At 38.7% G+C, this 25,504-nt stretch overlaps 2 protein-coding genes across 3 annotated transcripts in view; one reads left to right on the top strand and one right to left on the bottom strand.

Annotated features, from left to right (window-relative positions):
* DIS3 (DIS3 homolog, exosome endoribonuclease and 3'-5' exoribonuclease) overlaps positions 1-4,620 on the bottom strand; it is a 29,288-nt gene extending 24,668 nt beyond the window's left edge. The window contains exons 1-4 of one of the 2 annotated variants that reach the window (XM_035003242.1): positions 4,292-4,620; positions 3,537-3,694; positions 1,617-1,810; positions 996-1,069 (exon numbers count right to left, since the gene is read on the bottom strand). In XM_035003242.1, the coding sequence (XP_034859133.1) occupies positions 996-1,069; positions 1,617-1,810; positions 3,537-3,694; positions 4,292-4,519 (654 nt within the window). In that variant the 5' untranslated portion in view covers positions 4,520-4,620. Of the gene's footprint in view, positions 1-995; positions 1,070-1,616; positions 1,811-3,536; positions 3,695-3,961; positions 4,041-4,291 lie in introns of those variants that run through there. The other variant, XM_035003243.1, reaches the window with a different exon arrangement.
* A 242-nt stretch (positions 4,621-4,862) lies between these two features.
* The window catches only part of PIBF1 (progesterone immunomodulatory binding factor 1), a 212,822-nt gene continuing 192,180 nt past the window's right edge, over positions 4,863-25,504 (top strand). Inside the window, exons 1-5 of the mRNA XM_035003244.1 lie at positions 4,863-5,050; positions 6,049-6,349; positions 12,635-12,735; positions 15,198-15,396; positions 17,664-17,783. Of these exons, the coding sequence (XP_034859135.1) occupies positions 6,098-6,349; positions 12,635-12,735; positions 15,198-15,396; positions 17,664-17,783 (672 nt within the window). The 5' untranslated portion in view covers positions 4,863-5,050; positions 6,049-6,097. The remainder of the gene's footprint in view (positions 5,051-6,048; positions 6,350-12,634; positions 12,736-15,197; positions 15,397-17,663; positions 17,784-25,504) is intronic.

The raw sequence follows: 25,504 nt of genomic DNA, 5'->3' as shown, positions 1-25,504 counted from the left end.
TTGAAGATAAGCAGGGATGAAGAAAATGTTGTAAAGACTAGATATCTAATGTTCTATTACATAAAACCTGTTTCTATAATAAAAGTAGCTGCCATTTACATTTATCATAGCTACATGCCAGGCATTGAGATAAGAATTTTATTAATACTATTGTTATTATTTCATTTGATCTTCATAACAATGCTTTGAAGTCATTACTGTTAAATACACTTCACATGTAAGGAAGTGAGTGCCCATGAGGTTTTATGACTCACTTAGCATGCCCCCCCATCTCCACTACTGCATGGATCCCTTTACTCCTCCTTCTGCCTCTAACTTTGTCCTTGACACAATGCATCAGCTCACAAACTGGAATTAGAGTGGTCTTTCAAATGAACATTTCCGATCATTCTCCCCCATTCCTCCCAGACCTACTCTCATCCACCTTTAATTTCCTTTAGCTTGCCATTATAAAGTAGGGAGCCCAGAATCCTACCTGCTACCTTCTCTTCACAGCAGCCCTTTAGAATAAGATAGTTTAAAAATTATTGACCGACAGAATAAATTCTAGATCTTCATTAGCTGGCCCCTACCCTTCCGGTTCTACTTCTTATGACTCCCTCCCTTCTTCCTTCAGGATTAATGCTACAGCTTTATGCTGTCTGCAATGCCCACCACGTCTTTTTTTGTCAAATACTTACACCTTATTCACAAACCAGCCACAGATTCCTTTATTTATTCATCAAACAAATGGTGCCACCATGTGACAGGCCCAACTCAGGTTGCTGAGGGTCTATCAGTGAACAGTGCTATTTTAGAAAGTCAAGTCTTTTAGGAATGGCATTTTGATAAGCCTATTACAGCCACTCTTGTTTATAACCCAACTCCTATTCAATTCCAGCTTACCTACCAATATTCCAATTTTTAAATTTGATTAACTATAAACTTAAGATCCCAAAGTGGCCATTTTAATATTTTCACTTTTCAAAAACAAAATAAAACTAACTCACACATACCCCTTCTTCAGACAAACAAGCAAGACGATCTATGAGTTCCGGGTTAGCAGTCAGGCTCTTTACATATTCTTCACCTGAAAAATAAGTTTTGTTCTTGATAAAGTGTTTTCTTTTTTTTTTAAAACCCGTTATCTGTTGATATGGTCACGTCAAAGCAGAAGTATTGGGTCAAGCATATCTATGAGTTTTTTGGGTTTTTTTTTTAAGATTTTATTTGTTTGACAGAGAGAGAGAGAGAACACAAGCAGGGGGAGGAGCAGGCAGAGGGAGAAGCAGGCTCCCTGCTGAGCAAGGAGCCTGATGCGGGGGCTCGATCCCAGGATTGTGAGATCATGACCTGAGCCGAAGGCAGATGCTTAACCGTCTAGCCACCCAGGTGTTCTTCTATGAGTTTTTATTGCTAAGCCAATTTCAAAGGGTGATGGGGAAATTAACAGCCACTGGGCACCACAACTTACTTGGCTAAGAAATGCTGAGAAATTTAAAAATGAAAACATCAGATGGCGTTATATAGGAATATGAAAGTATTAAATGTTTAAGTGAACATCTGACCAAGGGCCTGATGGCAGTTCATATGTGCAAATGCATATAAAAATTAACAGCTTTTACATTTAGACTTACAAGTGAAAGCTGGTATTCCTTCTTCTATGGCTTTTTCTTTGTTTTTTTTGTCATTTGTTATGAAGATGACTTGTAGATGATTTTCTGCTGACATTTTCTTCAAATGTTCATTGTACCATTTTGCTGCTACTCGAATGGCTCTATCATTCCTGTCATTAGCATTTTCTCCCTGTTCTTGTTCTACATAAGTTTCTCTAAATATAAAAAAAGTAACAAATAAAAATCAATAGAAATAAGAATATATAAAAAGTCTTTGGACATAAATGCTTAATAACCACTACACTATAATAAAACTTCACAGGTTTGATAATAAGATTTTATTTGAACTGCAGATTAATGACAATTCCCAAAAGCTACAAATAGGATGATTAATGATATGATTCTATAGTCATTAAATACACAATACATGTAAATCAGCAGTGGTAAACACTCAATAAATGGCAGAACTTATCTAGAGACTGAAAGACCACATACAAATATCCCTTCACAGGAATATTCCTTCACAGTCTATCCACTCTAAAGTCCCGAATATGTCAGCATACTTACTTCCTTAAATTGATCTTTCAAAGCCAAATTTAAGTAAAATTAACAAAATTCGGTACAAAACCTTTTAGCACTTAAGAGATTCAACTTTAGAATCTTACGCTTATTTATACTAATAGTTTTTAGAACAGCTTCATTCCTCACCATTAAATGCCTTTGCTAATGCTTTAAGCTTATCAGTCAGACACTATCATTAAATTTTGAATTGGTTTTAGCATGACTTGAGCAATACAATCTTGGATGAGATTTGCCCAAGTGTCCTTTAACGCCAGTATTGCTAAGCTCTATTCACTGCACTTAAGCAGAAAAACTGCTAACCTCTCATTAAAAATCTGATGATAATGCTCCACAAAAACTTGGTCTTTCTGCACCGAAAAACAAGTTTCTGTTTCTGAATTTCAAGAAGTTAGGATAAAATGACAAGTGCTTTACCAATGATTTTTACAAGAATAATATTTAAATTTGGGCTATAGAAATGAGAATACTTAAAAAATTAAGTATTTTTAAATATGCATATTCCAATGAGATTTCATTACCAGAATTCTACTGTCTAATCCACTGGGGGTGATTTACTGCCCAGGAACATTTGACAATGTCTGGAGACATTTTGGGTTGTTACAACTCTGTGGATGGGGGAAGATGGGGTAGCTAAGGGCATGTAGAGAATAGAAGAACAAAATGCTGCTCAACATCCTATGATGTCTAAGACAGCCTGCCCACAACAAATTATTATTCAGTCCAAAATGTCAATAGTACCAAAGTTGAGAAGCCCTAATTTAATAAAGATATACTAGAACTCAACAGAGATCATTTATGTAACACATGAAATAGCAATATATTTTCTAAAACCACACATTATGTTCAAAGGGTGTCAATCTGAAACACAACAAAGAATTCTATTTCTTAACCCTATCTTCTTCAATATGATCAGTTAAAAAGTATTGTTTAACTTTTAAAAGCCCATTAATAATAAATCTGCTTTATATTTTTAAACCTCTCTTTCATAAACTCTTACATTTTATCAATTTATGTGGGTCATAAAATAATATGGTATTCCAGGATATCTCATTTTCCAAAATTTTATTGCTCAACTCATGCTGAAATGAATTCAAAATGAAAACATTTTAGAAACAAAAGTACCCACAGGAGCCTAAGAGTCTGGAGACCTTGGTTCTAGGTTTGATCTAATCAATGCCTAGGTACCTTAGGTACACTGAGGATTATGTCTGTACAACTGTGTTACAACCAAATAATCCTCCCATAGGTATGAAACTTACCTCGCACCTTCTGACAATGTCACAATTACTGCCAGGAACCCTTCCCCAAAATTTGGCTAATTCTATGGTTTTCCGGTAATTAACATAATTTTCCCCCTACCTATGGTGCTCATTAGTGAACGTGTAGAAATGCTTCTCCTGGTTATTAGTCACATCTCTGATTCGTTTATATACCGGAGCACTCCGATTTCTCACTTCTTGCAGAACTGTTTGTAGTACAATCACATTCCTGATGGCAGGGTCCTCAAGAACATCGATCTTAAAAAATAATAATAATAATAAGGAAAGAAAACTTAAATTTTCCTATGTTCCCTGATAAATTGTTTCTGCCAAACATAAAACCCTGTCGATTAAAAAAAAAAAAATCACGTATACATTAAACTAAGGAGCTATTCTGCTACAGAAAACCTTCGGGTCTATTAGAGAAGAGTACATATAAACAGACTAATTACAAAACTTCGTAGAATTAAGTTCACTAATAATGAAATACGTTGGCCCACACAGTTTTCATTCGTAGGCACTTACAAGCTGCCTGGGAGTCGCAGGCTGGAGGCCACAGAAGCCCAGGTCCCCGGCCTCCAGACACTTAAAATCTAAGGCAGAAGAGACACCAGGAGTTAGAAAACTAATCTAAAATTCTTATGACTCCAAGAACTCAAAAAAAAACACAAAAAAACAAAAAACAAAGAAAAGAAACTTGGCCTCGGAGACAGGAGGCAAGGGTCCCGAGATGGGGTTTGCCTCTCCCTAAGTACGTCCAAGACTCTCCTCCGTGGGCCTCAGTTTCCCTATTCTGTCACACCCCCTTCTCCTGTAGTGCCGAGACGACCACGGACAGCCCCTCCACCGACGCACCTGGTGCAACAGCACGTTGGTGTCGGGAAGCAAGTAGTGCGGCCGGGGACACAGGCTGCTCGCAGGATCCAGGGGCTGCGGCTCGAGGACCGGCCCCTCGTGCGCACCGTCGCACGCCGCGCACCCGGGCGCGCCGCAGCCGATGTCGTCCCGCAGGTAATGCTCGCGCACGATCTTCATCACGCCCCCCGCCCGCGTCTTTTTTAAGAAAGTCTTGGACTTGAGCATCTTGCTTGCAGTGCGGAATCCCAACCCTGACCGTGCTCTTCCGGTGAAAAGTGTCAAGTAGAAGCCTTGCGGCCCAACTATACTTTACCCCGAAGTTCACCCCTTCCCGCCCCAGGGTATTAATAAATACCTCGCGCGGGAAAACGTCGAGGCTGACGTTAGTTGGCTCTCTGAGGGCTGCGAGTATTGGGCGAAAACGAGGAGGATGGGCGGAGCCCGGAGCTACTTCCATCCAGGACCTGGGCGGGGCTCGCCTCTGGACTACAGCTCCCAGCATGCACTGCTCCCCGCGTTGGGGGTGGATCCAGGCTGAGTTCCGGCGGCGTGGGCGATTGCACGCTGCCGCTTCCTCCGTCTTCCCACGGGCGCGGAAGTGGTTGTCTTGGTTACGGGTCCTAACGGTCCCCGGTCTGAAATTGCTTGTTGAGGAGCTGCAGCCTGAGCTTCTGTTTGGGGACGCTTTCAACTCTTTGGAGAAGCGACGGTGGTGGCTGGTCCAGCCTTAGACGTGGAGTAGTTGAAACTTTCGAGGTAGCTCGCGGCTATCCCTTCCTTTCCCACGCAGGGCAGGGAATCCTCCTACACTGCCGAGTTTGGCTTCTTCGGGCAGCTCCAGACCCCGATCCTTTGTAATCCGGGTGTTGCCTCTCTCAGATTTCACCTTTCCCTTTCGAGAGGGATGCCGTTTCCCCTCCACACACCTTTCTAATCATTTAGTTTGGAAAACCTGATATCTGCAATACCGTAAATAACTTACTATGTCATGTAGTACTAAAAGAAGAGAAAGGGTAAGAAGTTCGATTTAGAATACTTGAGTTTGTTTTTTTCTACGTTCTTGTTTTCATTTTATCTGGAGGTCCATTGGAATATTTTTATTTCACTGTTTCCCTTTTTAAAAAATCTTCAGTGATGCCTCGTTGCCTATAGAATAAATTTCGAACACATTCTGACATTCAAGGCTCTCGAAGTCTTGATTATTAAGGTTGTATGTGTGTTTGTGTATGAGGGGTAGGGTGAGTCCTACTACTCAAAATCACGAAGGCTTGGCCCCAGCGGGACTACAACTCTCTTCTGCTATTGTGCATTTTCATCACCTCTGTGAAACCTTAATTCTTGCATGCTTTTTTCTTGTTGCTACTCTAAATCCTTCAGGATTTTAAGTAGACAAAACCTTCGTGTGATCAACTCAGAAGTGATTTCTCTAATCTCGAACACGTGCTGCTTTTCGTTCCTGGATACTACTGCTGACTAGGGCTTTTATCCTTTACCTCGAACAATTTCTTTGTTTCCTACAAGTAAGATTCCTGTCCCCAGGAACTGGGCTTTTTATTCATCAAGGGCAAATTCATAGTAGGATTTAATGAGCTTGATTTAGTATGTTTGATTTGGGCAGTAATTTACTAATGTGTCCTAGATGAGGGGTCCTCCAGATTGTCTAATAACTACTTAGGCATTCATTAGTCTCTCTTTAATATACTTATGCTTTCCACAGAGAATGTTTGAATACATTTAATATTTTTAACCCACAGAAAATTGAAATTGAATTGGAGAAGAAAACTGAGCCATAATAAAAAAAAAATGTCTCGAAAAATTGCCAGGGCATCAAAAAAAGTGAATATCTCTAGCTCGCTGGAATCTGAAGACATTAGTTTAGAAACAACAGTCCCTACAGATGATATTTCATCATCAGAAGAGCGAGATGGTAAAATCAAAATCACCCAGCAACTAATCGAACGTAAAGAACTACTTCATAATATTCAGTTACTGAAAATAGAGCTATCCCAGAAAAATATGATGATAGACAACTTGAAAGTGGATTATCTTACGAAGGTAAGATTAGGTGTAATTTTTTTTTTTTTAAGATTTTATTTATTTGAGAGAAAGAGAGAGAGAGAGCACATGAGAGGGGGAGGGTCAGAGGGAGAAGCAGACTCCCCGCCGAGCAGGGATCCCGATGCGGGACTCGGTGCAGGGACTCCAGGATCACGAACTGAGCCGAAGGCAGTCGCCCGACCAACTGAGCCACCCAGGCGCCCAGATTAGGTATAATTTTTGTTACCTTTATGCTTTATTGTTTCCAAACTGCAGATAAATAAGAATTAACATTATATATGTATCTGAACTTGAAATGATACGTTTATCATTTCAAAAAGAAAATTATATTTTCTTGCATAGTTGAAAAAAAATTTTTGGAAGGAGAGGGGGAGTGAATTATACTTCTGTGTATTAAATAAAAAGTCCTGAAAGAGGCGATGATTTGAAGTTGGGCAGGGATGAATTGCTTCTGTAGGCTCAATTTTTAAAATCTAGCATGTGTGGGGTATATCTTTTTAGGTGTTTTTTTCCAGCCAAGATGTTTTCTGCTTCATTGGGAATTAACCCTGATGTGACTAGTTTGATAGGGAGAATCAAGATCATAATTACATTATTGAGTCTGTATAGTCTTCTGCCCTGGAGATTCAGTTTCTTTGGTATCTCTGATAGTTATTCATATTCCTGAGTTTATGACACCTAATCATCATTGATCTTTGCCACAGCCACTTTTTATTTTGTATATTCTTTTTATTCCCATAGCTCATTTCCCTTCTTCCCTCTATCAACTATTTTTTTTTAAGATTTTATTTATTTGAGAGAGAGGGATGGGAAAGAGAACACGAGCGGGGTTGGGGTGAAGAGGGAGAGGGAGAAGCAGACTGCCCGCTGAGCAGGGAGCCCAATGAGGGGCTCAGTCCCGGGACCCCAGGATTAGGACCCGAGCCAAAGGCAGACACTTAACCAATTGAGCCATCCAGGCGCCCTTCTATTAACTATTTTAATTTTTTTTTTTACATTTGTTCTTGAAAATGGGAATTTTTCTTATTTTTTTCCTTTACATAAATGTAAATTGCATGTTTTGTTTTAGAGTTTCTCTCTTTATAGTTGTTTTTTTTCCCATCTCAGGGATGTTTTTGAAATCGTTAATGTTAACTGTGTATGTCTCGTCTTCTGCTTCTAACTTGTATGTAATTCTGTGTGTGTGTGTGTCTACCAATCTCTCCATCCACTACCGCAGAGATAGGCACTTAGATTGCCTTCCAGTTCTCTGCCACCACATGCAACATGGGCCTTCTGTAGGCATTTCTCTTTTGGACCTGTGTGGACATCTTCTTTGACATGTATACTCAGGAATAGAATTTCTGGCTCACAGGGTATATGCATACTTAATTAAACTGAGTGTACTGTCAAATTACTCTCCAGAATAGCTGCGTACTCTACATTCCCATGATTTTTGGTCCATGAGCACTAGGGTTGTTTTGCTTAGAGACCCCTTGGGAGTAAGATGTTTGTTGTCAGATAAATGGAGAAATGTTATACAGTAGAAGAATTAGTCTTTCAGAATTCATCAAATCCAAGGCAGCTTGATTGTAAAGTGGACCATTACTTGTATCACTGAGATTAAAAACTGCCAAGTTAAACTGTTATGTGCTATAGATTGTAAGATGCATTCCAGTTTCAGAGATGTAAAATGTGCAAAAGTGAGAATCTGGGATCAATGAAGGAACAGAATTTTTAGACATTTATTTTCCAGAGCTTACCAGTATATTGAGCATTGGGGGTACAAAGATGAAAATATCAATTTTTAGCATTATTTTTTTATTAGTTACAGAGGTAGAGTTTAGTGATTCATCAGTTGCATATAACACCCAGTGCTCATTACATCAAGTGCCCTCCTTAATGTCCATCACCAAATTACCCCATTCCCCCACTCACCTCCCCCTCCAGCAACCCTTAGTTGGTTTCCTATAGTTAAGAGTTTCTTATGGTTTGCCTCCCTCTGTTTTCATTTTATTTTATTTTTCCCTCCCTTCCACTGTAACCCTCTATTTTGTTTCTTAAATTCCACATATGAGTGAAATCGTATGATAATTGTCTTTCTTGGATTGATTTATTTCACTTAGCATAATACCCTCTGGTTCCCTCCACATCATTGCAAATGGCAAGATTTCGTTTTTTGCTGGCTGAGTAATATTCCATTGTGTGTGTGCTGCATGTGGCATTATTAAAAATAAATTTCCCTTACTAGACTATAGATAATAAAAGTCACAGGAAAAGTAGATTTCTGCTGACTATAAAGCTTTCTTGCTATTAACATTTAAATGGCTTGATTTAAGTTACTGAGCTTCCTATCATTGGAAGCATTCTATAGTCCTGAGTGGTCATGATATATTATAGGTATTTTTGCTGTGGAAAGAGGTTGAACTAGCTGTGCAGTGTTCTGGGGATGAAGTTCAGTTGCTAGTACCAGAGGCTTAGAAAATGGTGGCTGCCTGTAACACAGGAGAAGGATTTTATTTCTCTTGTTTAACAGTAATCTGAAAGTAGGTAATTTAGATTTGGGGTGGTTACTCCTTGATATTGTTAGGAACCCAGGCTCCTTTTAACCTTCTGCACAGCTGTTTTAAGCATGTGCTTTTCATCTTAAAGTCACAGATGGCTGATCTACCTCCAGTATTGTATCCATGTTACAGGCAGAGGATGAGGAGAAGGATAATGGGAAAATGGGACACATGCCAAAAGACTCATTCCCTTTTATGTACTTCTGTTTTTTTAAGATTTTATTTATTTATTTATTTGAAGGAGAGAGAGAGTGCGCATGCTACCAGGGGGAGGGTCAGAGGGGGAAGGAGCGGGAGATGGGGAGAGAATCTGAAGCAGACTACCGGCTAAGCACAGAGCTCCACGCAGGGCTAGATCTCGCTATCATCAGATCAGGACCTGAGCCGAAACCAAGAGTCAGACACTTAACCAGCTGAGCCACCCAGAAGCCCCAGGACTCATTCCCTTTTAAAGAGCTTTCCCAGAAGCTCAAGCCAGTGACCTCAATAAACTAGAACTATATAGCATGACCACTTTAGCTGGAAGGAGTGGAAAGCTGGGAAATGTAAATAATTAACTGGATACATTATTGTCACTAATAAAAATCAGAGTTACATTAGATAGAAGAGAAGACTTGGTGTTGGGAGACGAGTAGCAATTTTTGTTCTATTCATCACAGTCTTTTTAAGTTAGAAAGTCTGTGAATCTAACGTTTTTTCTACACCAGTATGGTGGCAATACAATTTTTACATTTGTTACAGTTTATTACTAATGTTACAGTTTTTTACTATGAAGTCTTGATCCATGTTGATTTGATTTCTCCATGTCTAAAAACAAGAACACATTTCTCCAAGGGAATTCAAAAGCGTTAGTCCCACTTCCCTCTTTCTCACTGAGAGAACTTAAAAGGGTAACAGCTTAGGCCAAACATCCTGATTCTAGAGAATTGTTAGCTTTCCATTTTTATCCCTGCCCATTGATGCCTAAATCTCCTTCCTTATTCCTTCATTCCTTTCCTCTTCAGTCTTCATGCCTGGTAATTTTTAAATGAGAGAAAGTCTTTTTATCTTTCACTTGAGATCTGTGGGTTCCTTATTGCTTGGGAATTAAATGAAGGGGTACATCTTCCCAGCTTGATTATCTTTGAGTTAAGGAACCTAAGTTAGAAGTCAGTTAAAATTGTGAAAGTTGTAACCCTGGAAAGAGTAGAACTTTCTGTCCTTGTGGTAACAGTATTCTTGACTTGCAGAATAATAACTATGAGGAATGTGGTTGTCTTTTGTTGATTTAAGACATTTATTGAGGCATGTTACTAGGAATATAACTGAACATGGCAGGGTCCCTTTTTTATGTAGATCACATTCAAGTGAGACACATGATCAAGAAACAAATGGGAGCTCTTCAAGGTCATGTGACACAGCATCACTTAGCAATGGGAGTTTTCTACTTTAGATAAGGAGTCAGCAAATTTTTTCTGTAAAGACCCAGACAGTAAATATTTTATGCTTTGCAGGCCGTATGTGGTCTATCACATATTCTTTGTTGTTTTTTTTAATCCTTTACAAATGCAAAATCTATCAGCTCATGGGCTGTACAGAAACAGGACATGGGCTTGATTTGGCCCATTGCCATCGTTTATTAACTCTTGCTTTAGACTGTGTAATCAGAGAAGCCACTGGCAGATTTTAGGCAATTAGAGTTACATGTCCTGATTTTTGTATTCAAAATGGCACTGAAGTAATAGACCAAGGACAGATAAGGTAGAAGCAGAAGACAGTTAATTGGGTTATTGCCTTATGTAAGACTTAAGTTTTTGGCTTCATCTACTGGAGCCATTTATTGAGAAATGGAAGACTGGGAGAAGACTGATCTGGGAGGTAAGATGTAAGTTCTGTTTTGAACATGTTAAACTTTAGATTCCTGTTAGACCCCAACACAGAATTGTCAATTAGAGTTTAGGGGCAAGTCCATGACTTTGTATTTGTGTTTGTGTGTGTGTCTGTGTGGTATGTATGTAAAATATACATCAGCATATAGATGGCACTTAAAGCTATGGGATTAGATGACATTACCTGGTGAGAGCAGAGGACCCCAAGTCACGTGAAGTGGAGTCCAACATTTAGAAATAGGATAGAGGAAGAAAATCTAGCAAAGGAGCCTGAGAAGCCTACAAGTGGCTAGTGGGTTAGGAGGAAGACCAAAGAGGAATAACATGGAATCCAAAATAGAATACAGTCATCTGCTGTGTCAAATCATGCTGTCAAGTAAGATAAATATGCTGAAATTACTAGGGGACTGGTTATTAAAAGAGGTGATTCAGAATACTTTTACTGGAATATTATGGGAAAAATACTGAATTTTTGCTCTGATGGTAAGCAGAGAAATGGTACATTAGCAAAGGGAGTGGTGTGATCAAGGGAATATTATTGTTCGTTATTCTTTTTAGTGGATTATAGAAGTAGTTTGCTTAATGATAGGAATGATCCAGTAGAGTTGGGGAATTTGTTGATGCAAGAGGAATCCATTTGAATATATTAAAGATTGGCTGTTAAATTAATCTATTAAAAGATGAGTAAGAATTACCTGGGTTGAAAGGAAAAGAGAAAAGAATTTTTTAATTAGACTAAGAGCAAAACCCAAGTCCATAGAGGCTTAAGAGAGACCACAGCATACTTGAAGAATGGCAAGCACTTATTTTTCCTGGAACAGAGTATCCTTTTAAGCTAGTGACTAGAGAAGGAAGGAGCTGGTAAGGGCCAGATCAAGAAGTACTGGTACATTATGCCATGAAGTTTGAAATTGACTTCGAAAACAGTGAAGATCCTCTGAAGGATTTAAAACTGGGGAAATAAATTTTTGATAGCATTTTTTAAAAGGAAGATAAAGGAAGATAAATTTGGAGGTTGACAAAACTGGACCCAAGGAAACACTCCTGGTGAGAGATGGTAGGGGTCTAACTGAAGATTTGTCAGTGGATATCAAAGAGGATGGAGAAGTTTTGACAGCTATTTATGAAGTGAACTTAACAACAACCACAACAAAACGGAGTCTGATCAGAATAAGCTGTGAGGAGAAGTAGACATCAACCATGACTTAGGTGTTTTTTGCGTTGGAGACTAGGGAGATGCAAGGAACGTACGATTAGGTGAGGCTGAGGACTAGTTTTCTTTTGTTTTTTTTTTTTTTTTAAAGATTTTATTTATTTATTTGATGAGAGAGACAGCGAGAGAGGGAACACAAGCAGGGGGAGTGGGAGAGGGAGAAGCAGGCCTCCTGCTGAGCAGGGAGCCTGATGCGGGGCTCGATCCCAGGACTCTGGGATCATGACCCGAGCCAAAGGCAGACGCCTAACGACTGAGCCACCCAGGCGCCCCGAGGACTAGTTTTCTTTTGGACGTTTGTGACGTCACTCATGGGAGTATTCATTTGGAGATATATGGAAGGAAATAATAGCAAGGAAATAATTACCTGGGCGAGGCACCAAAATAAAATCCCAGATATTAGGGGGCTTCTCAGTGAGAGTGGGTTAAGGGGGAAAAAGTAGTCTTAATGACAGCCTGGCGAAAAACCCATGTATGTGGCAGCAGTTTAAACCATTTCTATGAACAGACTGTAATTTGTTAATACAACCATTGCAGAGGAACCTCTATCCAAGCTTTCTCTCTTTTTTTTTTTTTTTGACATTTAGTATTTTTCAGACATTTTGTAATGATAAATTTGAAAGTTGACCATATAATTTACCTCTTTCTCTTTATTAAGATTGAAGAATTGGAGGAGAAACTTAATGATGCACTTCACCAGAAGCAGCTACTGACATTGAGATTAGACAATCAGTTGACTTTTCAACAAAAGGATGCCAGGTAAGAAAGTTTTTAAGAAACAGTAATACCTATTTAGCCATTAAAAAAGTAATTTCATTACCTGTTTATGCATGCAATTGTAAGCTAAAATAGAGAAATTTTAAGTGAGCAATGGTAATAACTTTTACATCCATACCAACAAAAAAGTAGGTTACTTGATACAGTACACAAAATACAAAAAGTCAAAATTCAGCATTCCTTTGACAAACATTGCTGATGTAAGTGATCCATAAGTGACAATGGAAGTTCTGTAAACTCACCACCATTTAACTTGTTGTCTGGATTAACCTTTCTTCATTTGCTTTATAAAGCACACTAAATCTCACGGCCCATTTAACTCTGCACGTTTAAATTACCTTCTTTTTTGCCTGCATTCTTTCTCCCAATTCAGTTGTGTACTTAGGAAGAGTCCATTGTGTTTACTCTCAAATATGCCTATGACAGTTGTCCTTAGAATTATGTAAACATGAAATATGAATGGAAAAAAGATGTGCTGCTTTATGAAAACTATAATGAATTCTTTGAAACAATTTAATAGAAGTGAGTGATTAAAAAATAACTATCAAATTAAGTGAAAGCACGACAGATTTAAAAGTTGGGAGCAAAAATCAGACAAGTCCATAAAAAGTATCCTCTCAGATTTCTTTCCAAGTGTCTTTAAGGTAAAGAAATTGAACTTGGCAGTCCTGAACAATGATTTACACAAAAAACAAAGTATACCTTTGTATTTAAAAAAATCTGAACCCTATGTAGAAAATTTGACAAGTGACTGCTTTCTATGTGTTAATTAGAAGTAAATGTGTTAAAGTGCTTATCTTTTCTCTTTGTAAGATTTCACTATTTAACTGATACTTAAAAAAAATTATCTGACCAGTTACCAGGCACTATAACATTAGATCACTGGTTCTGAAACTTTAGTATGTATCAGAACCATCTGGAGGTCTTGTTAAAAAGGATTGTTGGGTCTCACCCTCTAATATTGTGACTTGGGGTGAGCCCTGAGAATCTGTATTTCTAACAAGTTCTCAGGTGATGCTGATGCCGCTGGTCTGGGGACAATACTTTGGGAACGACTGCATTCAGTGGTAGGGCTTCTACTCTAATTCTTGAGGCATTTTTCAGATTAAATGATGCTGAGAGGGCAGTTGAGAGGCTATTGCAATAATCCTCTTGATAGCTGACGTTAGTAAAAAGTGGTTGTTGGATTTTGAATATATTTTGAAGGTTGAGCTGATGGGATTGTGGCAACATTTTTGGTTCGAATAAATGAAAGGGTGGAGTTGCTGTCAACTAAGATAGGAAAACCACAGTGGAAGAGATTTATGAATGAAGAGCAAGAGTTCAGTTTGGGACATCTTCTGTTAGAATTGTCTTATTAGAAATCCATGTGTAGGTATTGGAAGAGTTTGGTCTAGAGATATAAATCTGGGAATCATTAGGATATAGACAGTACATATTTAAGTCATAAGACTGCATGAATTCCCCAAGGTAGTAAATACAGAGAGAGAAGAGAGCCAAGTACTCCTAACATTAAGACAAACCAGAAAAGGAGACTGAGAAAACACCAAGGGAAAAATGGGAGAAAAATGACAAGAGTATAGTGACTTGGAAGCCAGGTGAAGAAAGTATGTAAAGGGAGAGATCAGTTGTGTCAAGTAATCTTTGGTCATGGATGAGAAGAATTGAGAATTGATCATTAGCAATCTGGATGTCATTGGCAACCTTGAGATTTCAGTAGAAGGATAAAAACCTAATTGGCATGGGTTTAAGAGGAAGGGCATCAGACGGTGAGTATAGACAACTTTTGAGAAGTTTTGCTGTATGGAGGAGCAAACAAAGGGGCAGTGAAATGGGGTCACTGTTCATTTTTTTTAAGATAGAAGAAGTAACAGCATGTTTGTATGTTGATGGGTGTGATACGGTAGGAAGGGGAGAGAATCAGTTGTCCCTTCCTGCTCAAAATCTTCGAATAGGCAGCTAATGATAGCAATGTCTGCTACATGTTTTCTTTGAGAATGATTATATACAGATTACTCCTTTCATCACCTCACTGGTTGAATGAATACTTTACAGTGGTTCAGTGTTGCCATCTTCAAGCAGTATACCTTAAAGTACCTAGACAGAAAGAAATGAAAATTATTTTGATGAGTAGAGTCTAAAACAGATATATAAAATTTAAATCTTAAGCAAAGGAAATGCATGATTTTATAATTTGAATTTTGAAAATTATTCTTTCAGAATATCAATTTTCTATTTAACAGTTTATGTGGCTGCACATTTAGTAATGAGTATAGAATTGTCATTTCATGTTTAACTGCTTAAATAAATAAGCATTCAGCTGGAGCCAAAAACACTAGAGAGCTTCTCATTTCCTGTTTTTATGTTACTATAGAAGGTAACTTTGAGAAAATTAAATCTGAAAGATTTTCTTTAAACATGCCATAAATTCTTTCCTAATGTAGAAAATATCAAGAACTAATGAAACAAGAAATGGAAACTATTTTATTGAGACAGAAACAACTAGAAGAGACAAATACTCAGCTAAGAGAGAAGGCGGGAGATGTTCGTCGAAACCTGCGTGACTTTGAGTTGACAGAAGAGCAATATATGAAACTAAAAGGTTTTCCCGAAGATCAGCTTTCTATTCCTGAATATGTATCTGTAAGTGTGTTGCATCATTTAAAAAAAAAAAACTGCATATATTTTCAAATTAGAATTTGCTATTTATGTAATAGCCTTAACCTTCGAAGTACCCAATTAATAAATTATTTTGTTATTTTATGGCCTTGATCTGGAAATAGTGAATGAAGTTAATGACTGCACAGTCCATAGAAATGAATCATTGTATCATAAACTGGTGGTTTATAATGTTCTTAAAATGAGAAATTATTATAGAGATAACAGATTAGTGGTTGCCAGGGGATGGGGATAGTAGAGGAGAGAGGACTTGGTGTGATTGTAAAGGGAGTAGGATGAAGGAGATCTTGGTGGTCTAGTTCAGGATCTGTTGCAGTGTTGGTTATACAAATCTATGCATAGGATTCATCTATGGCCTTAGTCTCAATTTTTTTGATGTCAGCATCCCTTTACGTTCGCAAAATTACTGAGGACCCCAAGGAGCTTTTGTTTATATGGGCTATATCTATTAGTATTTACCATATTGGAAATTAACACTAAGACATTTTTAAAACATAAGAATACATAAGCACACATTCCATTAGCCTTAAAAGCAATGATCTCACCACAGATCAGGTAGCCACTGGCAAACACCACTGAACAGGCATAAGACAATGAGAGTAAAACAAGCAAAAAAAAAAATCTTAGTATTATTAGGAAAATAGTTTTAATCTTATGGATTCCCTGAAAGGGTCTCAGAGTGATGGGGTGGTTACCAGGGGTTCCCAAACCACACATTAGAACTGCTGGTTTGTGATATATAGATGTCATTTCACCTTTAGAGGCTTGAACTTTTTCATATGTGAAAGGATTGATAATAATAATAGTACCTTTCTGTTGAGGTAATTGAAGATTAACTGTGAATATGTACGTGAAATGCTTAGCATAGTGCTTAGAACATAGTAAATATATAGTAAATATACCTATTATTTTTGCAGGAGTGGTGATTGCTACTCTTGGTTTCCATTTACATAACGTTTCTGGATTAATGATCTCATAAAACAAAGTGTTCCTTTTTATCCGTTTTTTTATTTAAATAGCTCAAATATATTTTTTTCTGTCTGAAGTGTACTGTCCAAGACATATCAAATCTCTCACATGCTGTCATTATGACTCTCCATAGTAGGTATCAAGTATCCCACAAGTGGCAGTTACACATATTTTTGTTCTCTGGTTTGTTAATGTTCTTTGTCATCTTCTGTTTTTGCAGATGGTATTATCCTAACTAGTCATACACAAATTCATTGTGTTGAGGACTAGCCTCTTACCAGATGTGGTGCTCTTGCAATTCAGCAACATATTAAGGAATTTCAGATTGCATGCCTGTATAATAAATAGGCATAATTACCTTCTCCTAACTTGTTCATGGCTTCTTAAGCTTATAGGAATTTGTCAGATGGAACACTTTACTAGATTAGGGCAGACAAATTCCTTTGAGAGAATCATGAGTGAGAAGAGAGGTCTGGACTGAATGGAAGTAGTGATATGAAAGATCTCTCCAGATTCCTCCTGATTATCCCTTACCCGGCAGTGGTAGCAGTAGGGCTTCACCAGGAACCTGGGATATAGGCTTATCATGTGTTTAGGCAAGAGAGAGAGCAGTGTACAAATCAGGCAAAAATTCCTGCCTTCGTGAGCTTACATTCATTCGTGCGGAGCAACACAGACAATAAATTAAAAGTAATATGCAGAATGTTTGTCATAAATGCTATGGAGAAAAGAGCAGGAGTGAGACTAGGAGCTGCCATCAGGTAGGGGTACTATTTTAAATCAGATTAGAGGAATTAGGGCTTTACTGATAGGGTGACCTGAAGGGAGTGAAAGCATGAGCCATGCATTTGTATGTGGGAAGAATTCTATCAGAGGAAATACGAGCAAAACTTAAGCACTTAATATGTTCAGGAAGTAACAAGCAGATAGGGTGGAATGAGCAGTAGTGGGAAATGGGGAGTAAGTAGTACATGGAGTATAGATAGAAGGGAAGAAAGAGACTGTGTCGGGGGTGGAGAATAATAACCTGGGCCTTAAGGAAACTTAATTGAACATTAAGCCTTAATAAAGTATTAGTGGTCAGGGTCAGTTAATAACTGTTTGTACAAACAAAACTTGATTATACAGGCGTATAATGCAAAACTTAACGCTTTCCTTTTGTTATCTTAATGTTTTTATTACTCATAATTGAGGGTACTATAAATTAATAAATTTTAATTGTAACTGGGATTCTAAAATTGCTTAATTGGATTTTTTTAAAGATTCGGTTCTATGAACTAGTGAATCCACTAAGAAAGGAAATCTCTGAACTGCAAGTGAAAAAGAATGACCTATCAGAAGAATTAAGTGAAAACAAAGGACAGTTGAAACAACTGACAGAGGTTTGTATGATTTTGATCGCTGGTGGGAAGAAGCTCCATGTTTTTTCCTAGGGAATTCCTCAAGATTTGTGAGCAGGAATATAAAAGTCAATGGTAGAAAAATGGGACTGGGGGATGATGACTACATGATTATTCAAGCAGTGGGAAGGTTAAACTGGAAATAGTCATCTTAAAGATTGACAGGGTAAGTCTGTGATATTGGCCTGTAATCCATGGTTGAGCATTTTGTTGTAACTCTTCCATTCTTGGTTCTTATTACAGATTAGCCTTGTTTGTGATATGAAAGGGAGTTGCTATCCATTTATCATTTTGCCTCTTCATTAAGTACATTAGTTTTCCTAATGTTTGTTTGGAGCATGAGCACTGATATAAGTAAGCATCAGCCCCAGTGATCTGCATGGTGCTGTGCCATGTGCTGGCAGCAGTGAACTCAAAAGAGGGAGTGTCTGCCCTTCTAGAGTTCAAACTCTAATAGATTAGACTTAGAACCTTGGATGATGTTTTGACACTCTCATTTTTCTGTGTGACACTGAATAAGTCATTTAATGTTTCCTGCTCTGTCAAATGGAGGAAATAATCCTGCTTGTCCGTTCATTTCATTGAATTGCTCGTGTTTCTGTTTCAAAGTAAAAATGTCATTTTAGCAAAGTTGCATATAAATATTTTTTTGTCCTTATTTCAAGGGCAGCTTTTACCAAAGATCTATTATCCAGAAATTAATAATTATAATTTAATTTACATTTCGATGCCCTAATTTGCTGCTGTGTTAGTGCTGGACAAAATCTATTTAGGTCATTAATGTAGAGCCAATATTACAGGCAAATAAAGGCTCATCTTCCTTCCTCTCCTCATAGGAGTGATAAAGTCAGCAGGAGTGATGCCAAAGAGGCAGATGTACTGATATGAACCCTACTACAAGGTTCTGTTGTGGGTTTTTGTTTCTTCTGCTGACCTGCCACATTGTGCAGGTAAAGTGTTTGCATATTTTAGAAAGATAGCTTTTAATTTTTATAAAATTTGCAAAAAAATACAAAGTTAGAAGGCCTCAGTGTGGCTAGTAGCTAATTTTGTGGCCTTGGCCAAATCATTTAATTTCTATTTCTGCAAAATGCCCAGGATGGTGAAAGTCATGGCAACACACGGTTCATTGGGTTTATTGGGGACAAGGCAATGAAATGAGTTTTCAGACTTGGTTCTGTAGCACGTCATGGTATCTCAGTTTCCCGCAAGGACTTCTTATTTTTTAGGAGGAGGGCTGGAAAAGTTTCCTAACCTTGTTTATATCAAACTATCTCTTTTTTAATGACTTTAACATTTGGGGATTCTAAGACTGGTTTCTCTTGAACAAGGATTCCTTGGGCCAAAGAGAAAAAAATTTTTGCAACTCTAGAATTATCAGTAGTATGTGATATAGTTTTTCTGTGCCGTAAAGCAAATCTCTTGACTCTTCAAGGGTCAGTAATGGCATTGTATCCCAGATTTTTGTTTGTTTCAGCCTTGCTCATAACACTGTCAGTATTTTGTTGCTAGGAAAACATAGATAATTAACACTGATTTGATTCATTGCATTCCTGAGTATTTTTAATAAACTAATAGCTCTTGAACAAAGAAACAGTTTTGTTTGTAAACCTGTATTAGGATTCTTCAGAGAAATAGAACTGATAGGATATCTAGAGGGAGAAAGAGAGATTTGTTTTAAGGAATTGGCTCACATGATTGTGGAGGCTTGATGAGTCCAAAATCTGATGGGATAGGCTGGCAGGCTGGAGATTCAGAGGAGAGTTGTAGTTGAAGTACAGAGACAAGTCTACTGACAGAATTCTTCTTATTCAGAGGAGGTCAGTCTTTGGTCTAGTATGGCTTTCTGCTGATTAGATGTGACCCTTACATTATTCAGGATAATTGGTTTTACTCAAAGCCTACTGATTTAAATGTTATTTGTTTTCTCGTTTATTTCAAGTTTTTATTTCTAGTTAGTTAACATATAGTGTAATACTGGTTTCAGGAGTAGAATTCAGTGATTCTTCACTTACGTATAACACCCAATGCTCATCACAAGTGCCCTCCTTAATGCCTATCCCCCACCCATCGCCCCTCCAGCAGCCCTAAGTTTATTTTCTATCGTTAATAATTGTCTCTTATGGTTCGCCTTCCCCTCCTTTTTTTTATTAAATGTTAATCTCTGGGGCGCCTGGGTGGCTCAGTTGGTTAAACATTTGCCTTCTGCTCAGGTCATGATCCTAGGATCCTGGGATTGAGCCCCATGTTGGGCTCCCTACTCAGTGGGGAGTCTGCTTCTCCCTCTCCCTCTGCCCCTCCCCACTGCTCATGCTCTCTCTCTCAAATAAATAAATAAAATATTTTTAAAGAAATGTTAATCTCATCTAAAAAATACCTTTACAGAAAGATCTAAAGTAGTGTCTGACCAAAATAAAAATAAAATAAAATAGTATTTGACCAATTTGAGTATTGTGGCCTAGCCAATTGACACATGAAGTTAACCAGCACAGGGGCACCTGGGTGGCTTAGTTTTGGCTAAGTATCTGACTCTTGACTTTGGCTCAGGTCATGATCTCAGGGTTGTGAGATTGAGCCCCACCTTGGGCTCTGTCCTCCGAGGAGAGTCTGCTTCTCTTGCTCCTCCTCTCCACCTGCCCCTCCCCCAGCTTGCTGCATGTGTGCTTTCTCTCTCTCTCAAATAAATAAATCTTAAAAAAAGAGAAAGAAATTAACCATCACAGAACCCTTCCATGTGCAAGTTTGTTTCTTAAAAGGTTCATCACCTCTCAGCTGAAAATGTAATTCTCTGTCTTAAACCTTTTCATAAATTTAATAATATAAACAGAGAATTGAACCACAATCAGGAAAAAAGAAATTGAGCAGTGTGTTGTCTACTTAATAAAAGGTCTTAGAAATTCAGAGAATATGATATAGACAGAATAGAATTACTTTTAATATAAAAGTCACCCATAAAGTTTGATTCCTCTGGTGTGTCAAGGGCTAATACAGGTCAACTTGCCCAACACTGAGGAAATCAACTGAATATTTTTAAATTAAAAGATTTCCTTATAAGGATATAGTGAACAATAAATATAATATTTAATATTAAAAGAAATTTTGCATAACTATGTACTGTGAGGATTTTTATGTGTGTGGGGGATTTATTTTTTGAAATGGTTTGTTATTTACTCTCTAGTATTTGGAAAATTCACAGATACTATTTCAAGTTTTATCTCTGCATTTTGACAGTGGTGTGATAATATTGGATAAAAAACTTAGTCTTCTCTACTCTCTCTGCCCCTAGTCTTACAACTTCTCCATCTACAAAATAGGATGAGAATATATAACACCTTCCTCATATGGTCATCATTATGGGAATGAAATACAGTCAGTAAATATTTGTTATACATCTGTTAATGTGGCAGGCATTGTTCTAGGTGCTTGGGATACTAGAGTGAACAAAACAATGATCTCTGGCCTCATGGACTTTATATTTTTAAAAAGAGTACAGGGAGGGGCACCTGGTAGCTCAATCAGTTAGGTGTCTGACTGGGATCAAGCCTTGAGTTGGGCTCCATACTCAGCGGGGACTCTGTGAGGATTCTCTCTCCCTCTTCCCCTCCCCCACACTCATGCACACGCACTCTTTCTCTCTCTCTAGAATAAATAAATCTTAAAAAGAGTACAGGGAAACATACAAATGTTATAGGTAAGTAAATCAAAGAGGAAGAAAGTGATAACTGCAAAGGATAAAAGAAAAAATACTAGTGCTGCATGGAGAACAGGGAAGAAATCATATTCAGAATTGTATAGGGTCAGTCAGTAGGCCTCATTGAGGTTAGAAGTTTACAAAGACTTGGAGGTGAGGGAGACAGCAAAGTTCTCAAGGAAGAACTCCCAGACAGAGGGAACAGTCAATGCAAAGGCAAGAGGGTGCCTTGATGTTCGTGGAGCAATGAGGAAGCCAATATGACTGGAAATATTGAAGGGAGAGAATAGTTCGGTAAGATCAGAGAGGTAATGGGTTTGTTGAAGTCACCATAAGGACTTTGATTTTAACCCTTAGTGAAAGGAAGTATTGCAGGATTTGGGGAAGAGATGTGACATGATGTGACATGATGTGACATACTGTAAAAGGATTATTCTGGCCAGTATATAGTAGACCCTCAGAGAGTATTAAAGACCCTCAGAGAGTATTAAAGTATTAAAGAGCTTTGTTAACATCCCAGATGTTTTTGTTTTTTTGTTCCTTTGTTTTTGTTTCGTTTTGTTTTGTTTTGCTGAGAATAGGGTATAGAGCTATAAGGATGGAACCAGAGAGACTTTTTATGAGACTGTTATAGTAATCTAGGTAAGAGGTGATAGTGCTTCAGATCAGGGTAATAGCAGTGTAAGTGCTACGAACTGGTTGGATCTTGGATATATTTCGAAGTAGAGCCATGGTTGGGAAAAATATGGCGGAGGAGTAGGGGACCCTATTCCAGCCAGTCCACGGAATTGAGCTGGATATCTGCCAGACCACTCTGAACACCCACGAAATCAGCCTGAGATGTAAGAAGATAGATCTGGATCTCTACAAACAGAATATCACAGGCATTTGGTTTCGAGGTACAAAGTGGGGAGTCGTGATTTCTCGGGCAGATATCAGAGGATAAATGGAAGGGGGAGGGAACCGAGCCATCAGGATCCTACACCACCGGTGAGCAATAGCCTCCCGCGCTGGGGACAGGGCACAAACTCGCAGACCGGTAGCAACGGGGAAAGGACTTTAGGGCAGCCCCCTGGGCGGAAACCCAGAGCAGCGGGACCATGCATGCGAACTGGGGGCAGCTGGCGGTTTTAGAAGCACAAAGGGCAGAGACAAGCCCCAACCTGGAGGCGAGGACTGGGAGCACTGCTGAGGGGTGCACAACCCAGGATGCTGCAGTTTATAGCAGCACACACAGAAACAGAGATAGTGTGGCCTGGAGACCTCACTGAAGAACAGACTGCAATCTCTCTACTCTGAGGCAGAGGGTTGGAAACGAACTCTTCTGCTCTAACTCTGGGAAGAGATGCGGAAAGCCGCCAGGGAAAGCCGCCAGAGAACAAAAGCCCCAAAGAATCAGTTCCCACTGAGCCCATCCCCTGCCACAGGGAGCAGAGCAACTCTCCCCAAACAGGGTTGCCTGAGTAACAGTGCGGCAGGCCCCTCCCCCAGAAGACAGGCTGGTAAAACGAGGCCAGCAACCCTAAGGTCCCTAGAAAACAGGTGCATCTTGCTTGGGTTCTGGTCAATAATTTGGACTCTGTACATTCCCTCAACCCCTCAACAGAATGACTAGGAGGAGGAACCCCCAAAATAGGAAAGACTCAGAGACTATGACTTACGCCACAGATTTACAAATGGATACAGATATAACCAAGATGTTGGAGATGGAATTCAGGGTAGCAATTGTGAAGACAATGGCTAGAATGGAGAAATGGATTAATGGCAACATAGAGTCTCTAAGGGCAGAAATGAAAGCTGAATTGGCAGAATTTAAAAATGCTATCAATGAGATCCAATCTAATCTAGATAATCTAACAGCTAGGGTAAGCGAGGCAGAAGAACGAATTAGTGATTTAGAAGACCAATTAATAGACAAGAAGGGAAAAGAGGAGGCCAGGGAAAAACAACTCAGAATCCATGAAAATAGAATCAGAGAAATAAGTGACACCATGAAGCGTTCCAGTGTCAGAATTATTGGGATCCCTGAGGGGGTGGAGAGAGAGAGGACTAGAAGATATATTTGAGCAAATTGTAGCTGAGAACTTCCCTAATCTGGGGAATGAAACAAACATTTGCGTCCTAGAGGCAGAGAGGACCCCTCCCAAGATCAAGGAAAACAGACCAACACCCCGGCATGTAATAGTAAAGCTCGCAAATCTTAGAACCAAGGGAACCATCTTAAGGGCAGTTAGGGGGAAGAGATTCCTTATGTACAGAGGGAGGAACATCAGAATAACAGACCTATCCACAGAGACCTGGCAAGCCAGAAAGGCCTGGCAAGACATATTCAGGGTACTAAACGAGAAGAACATGCAGCTAAGAATACTTTATCCGGCAAGGCTGTCATTTAGAATCAATGGAGAGATGCAGAGCTTCCAAGACCAGCAGAAACTGAAAGAATATGTGACCACTGAGCTGGCCCTGCAAGAAATATTACGGGGGGCTCCAGAAATTTGCAAGGACAATCTATAAAAGCAAGGTCTTCACAGGCAACATAATGACAATAAATTCATATCTTTCAATAATCACTCTCAACGTGAATGGCCTAAATGCTCCCATAAAACAGCACAGGGTTGCAGATTGGATAAAAAGACAGGACCCATCCATATGCTGTCTACAAGAGACTCCTTTTGAACCTAAAGATACATCCAGACTGAAAGTGAGGGATGGAGATCCATCTTCCACGCCAGCAGACCTCAAAAGAAAGCTGGGGTAGCAATTTTTATATCAGACAAATTAGATTTTAAACTAAAGACTGTAGTTAGAGACCAGAAAGACACTATATCATTCTTAAAGGGTCTATCCAACAAGAAGATCTAACAATTGTAAATATCTACGGCCCCAACATCGGAGCAGCCATCTACATAAAGCAGCTGTTAACCAAAATAAGAATCATATTAATAACAATACGTTAATTGTAGGAGACCTAATACTCCACTCTCAGCAATAGACAGATCATCTAAGCAGAAAATCGACAAAGAAACAGCTTTGAATGACACACTGGACCAAATGGACCTCATAGATATATACAGAACATTCCACCCTAAAACAACAGAATACTCATTCTTCTTGAGCATACATGGAACTTTCTCCAGAATAGACCACATACTGGGTCACAAATCAGGTCTCAACTGATACCAAAAGATTGAGACTATTCCCTGCATATTCTCAGACCATAATACTTTAAACCTGGAACTCAATCACAAGAAAAAATTTGGAGGAAATTCAAACACTTGGAAGCTAAAGACCACTCTGCTCAAGAATGTTTGGGTCAACCAGGATATCAAAGAAGAACTTAAACAATACATGGAAACCAATGAGAATGAAAACACATCAGTCCAAAACCAACAGGATACTGCAAAGGCAGTCCTAAGGGGGAAATACATAGCCATCCAAGCCTCACTCAAAAAAATAGAAAAATCCCGAATTCACCAACTAACTCTACACCATAAAGAACTAGAGACAAGGCAACAAAGGATGCCTAAGCCACGCATTAGAAGGGAAATAATTAAGATTAGAGCAGAGATCAATGAATTAGAAACCAGAAACACAGATCAGATCAATGAAACTAGAAGCTGGTTCTTTGAAAGAATTAGTTAGATCAATAAACCACTGACCAGACTTAGCCAAAAGAAAAGAGAAAGGACCTAAATTAATAAAATTATGAATGAAAGGGGAGAGAGCATGACTAACACCAAGGAAATAGAAACAGTTATTAGAAATTATTATCAACAACTGTATGCCAATAAGCTGAGCAACCTGGATGAAATGGATGCCTTCCTGGAAATCTATAAACTCCCAAGACAAACAGGGAGAAATTGACAACCTGAATAGGCCAATAACCAGTAACGAGATTGAAGCAGTGATCAAAAACCTCCCAAAAAGCAAAAGTCCAGGACCTGATGGATTCCCTGGGGAATTCTACCAAACATTCAAAGAAGAAATAATACCTATTCTCCTGAAGCTGTTT

Source organism: Mirounga leonina, unplaced genomic scaffold (assembly GCF_011800145.1).
Source record: "Mirounga leonina isolate KUSES-001 unplaced genomic scaffold, KU_Mleo_1.0 Mir_127, whole genome shotgun sequence".
NCBI lineage: Eukaryota > Metazoa > Chordata > Mammalia > Carnivora > Phocidae > Mirounga > Mirounga leonina.
This window is presented reverse-complemented; position numbering and strand designations above follow the sequence as displayed.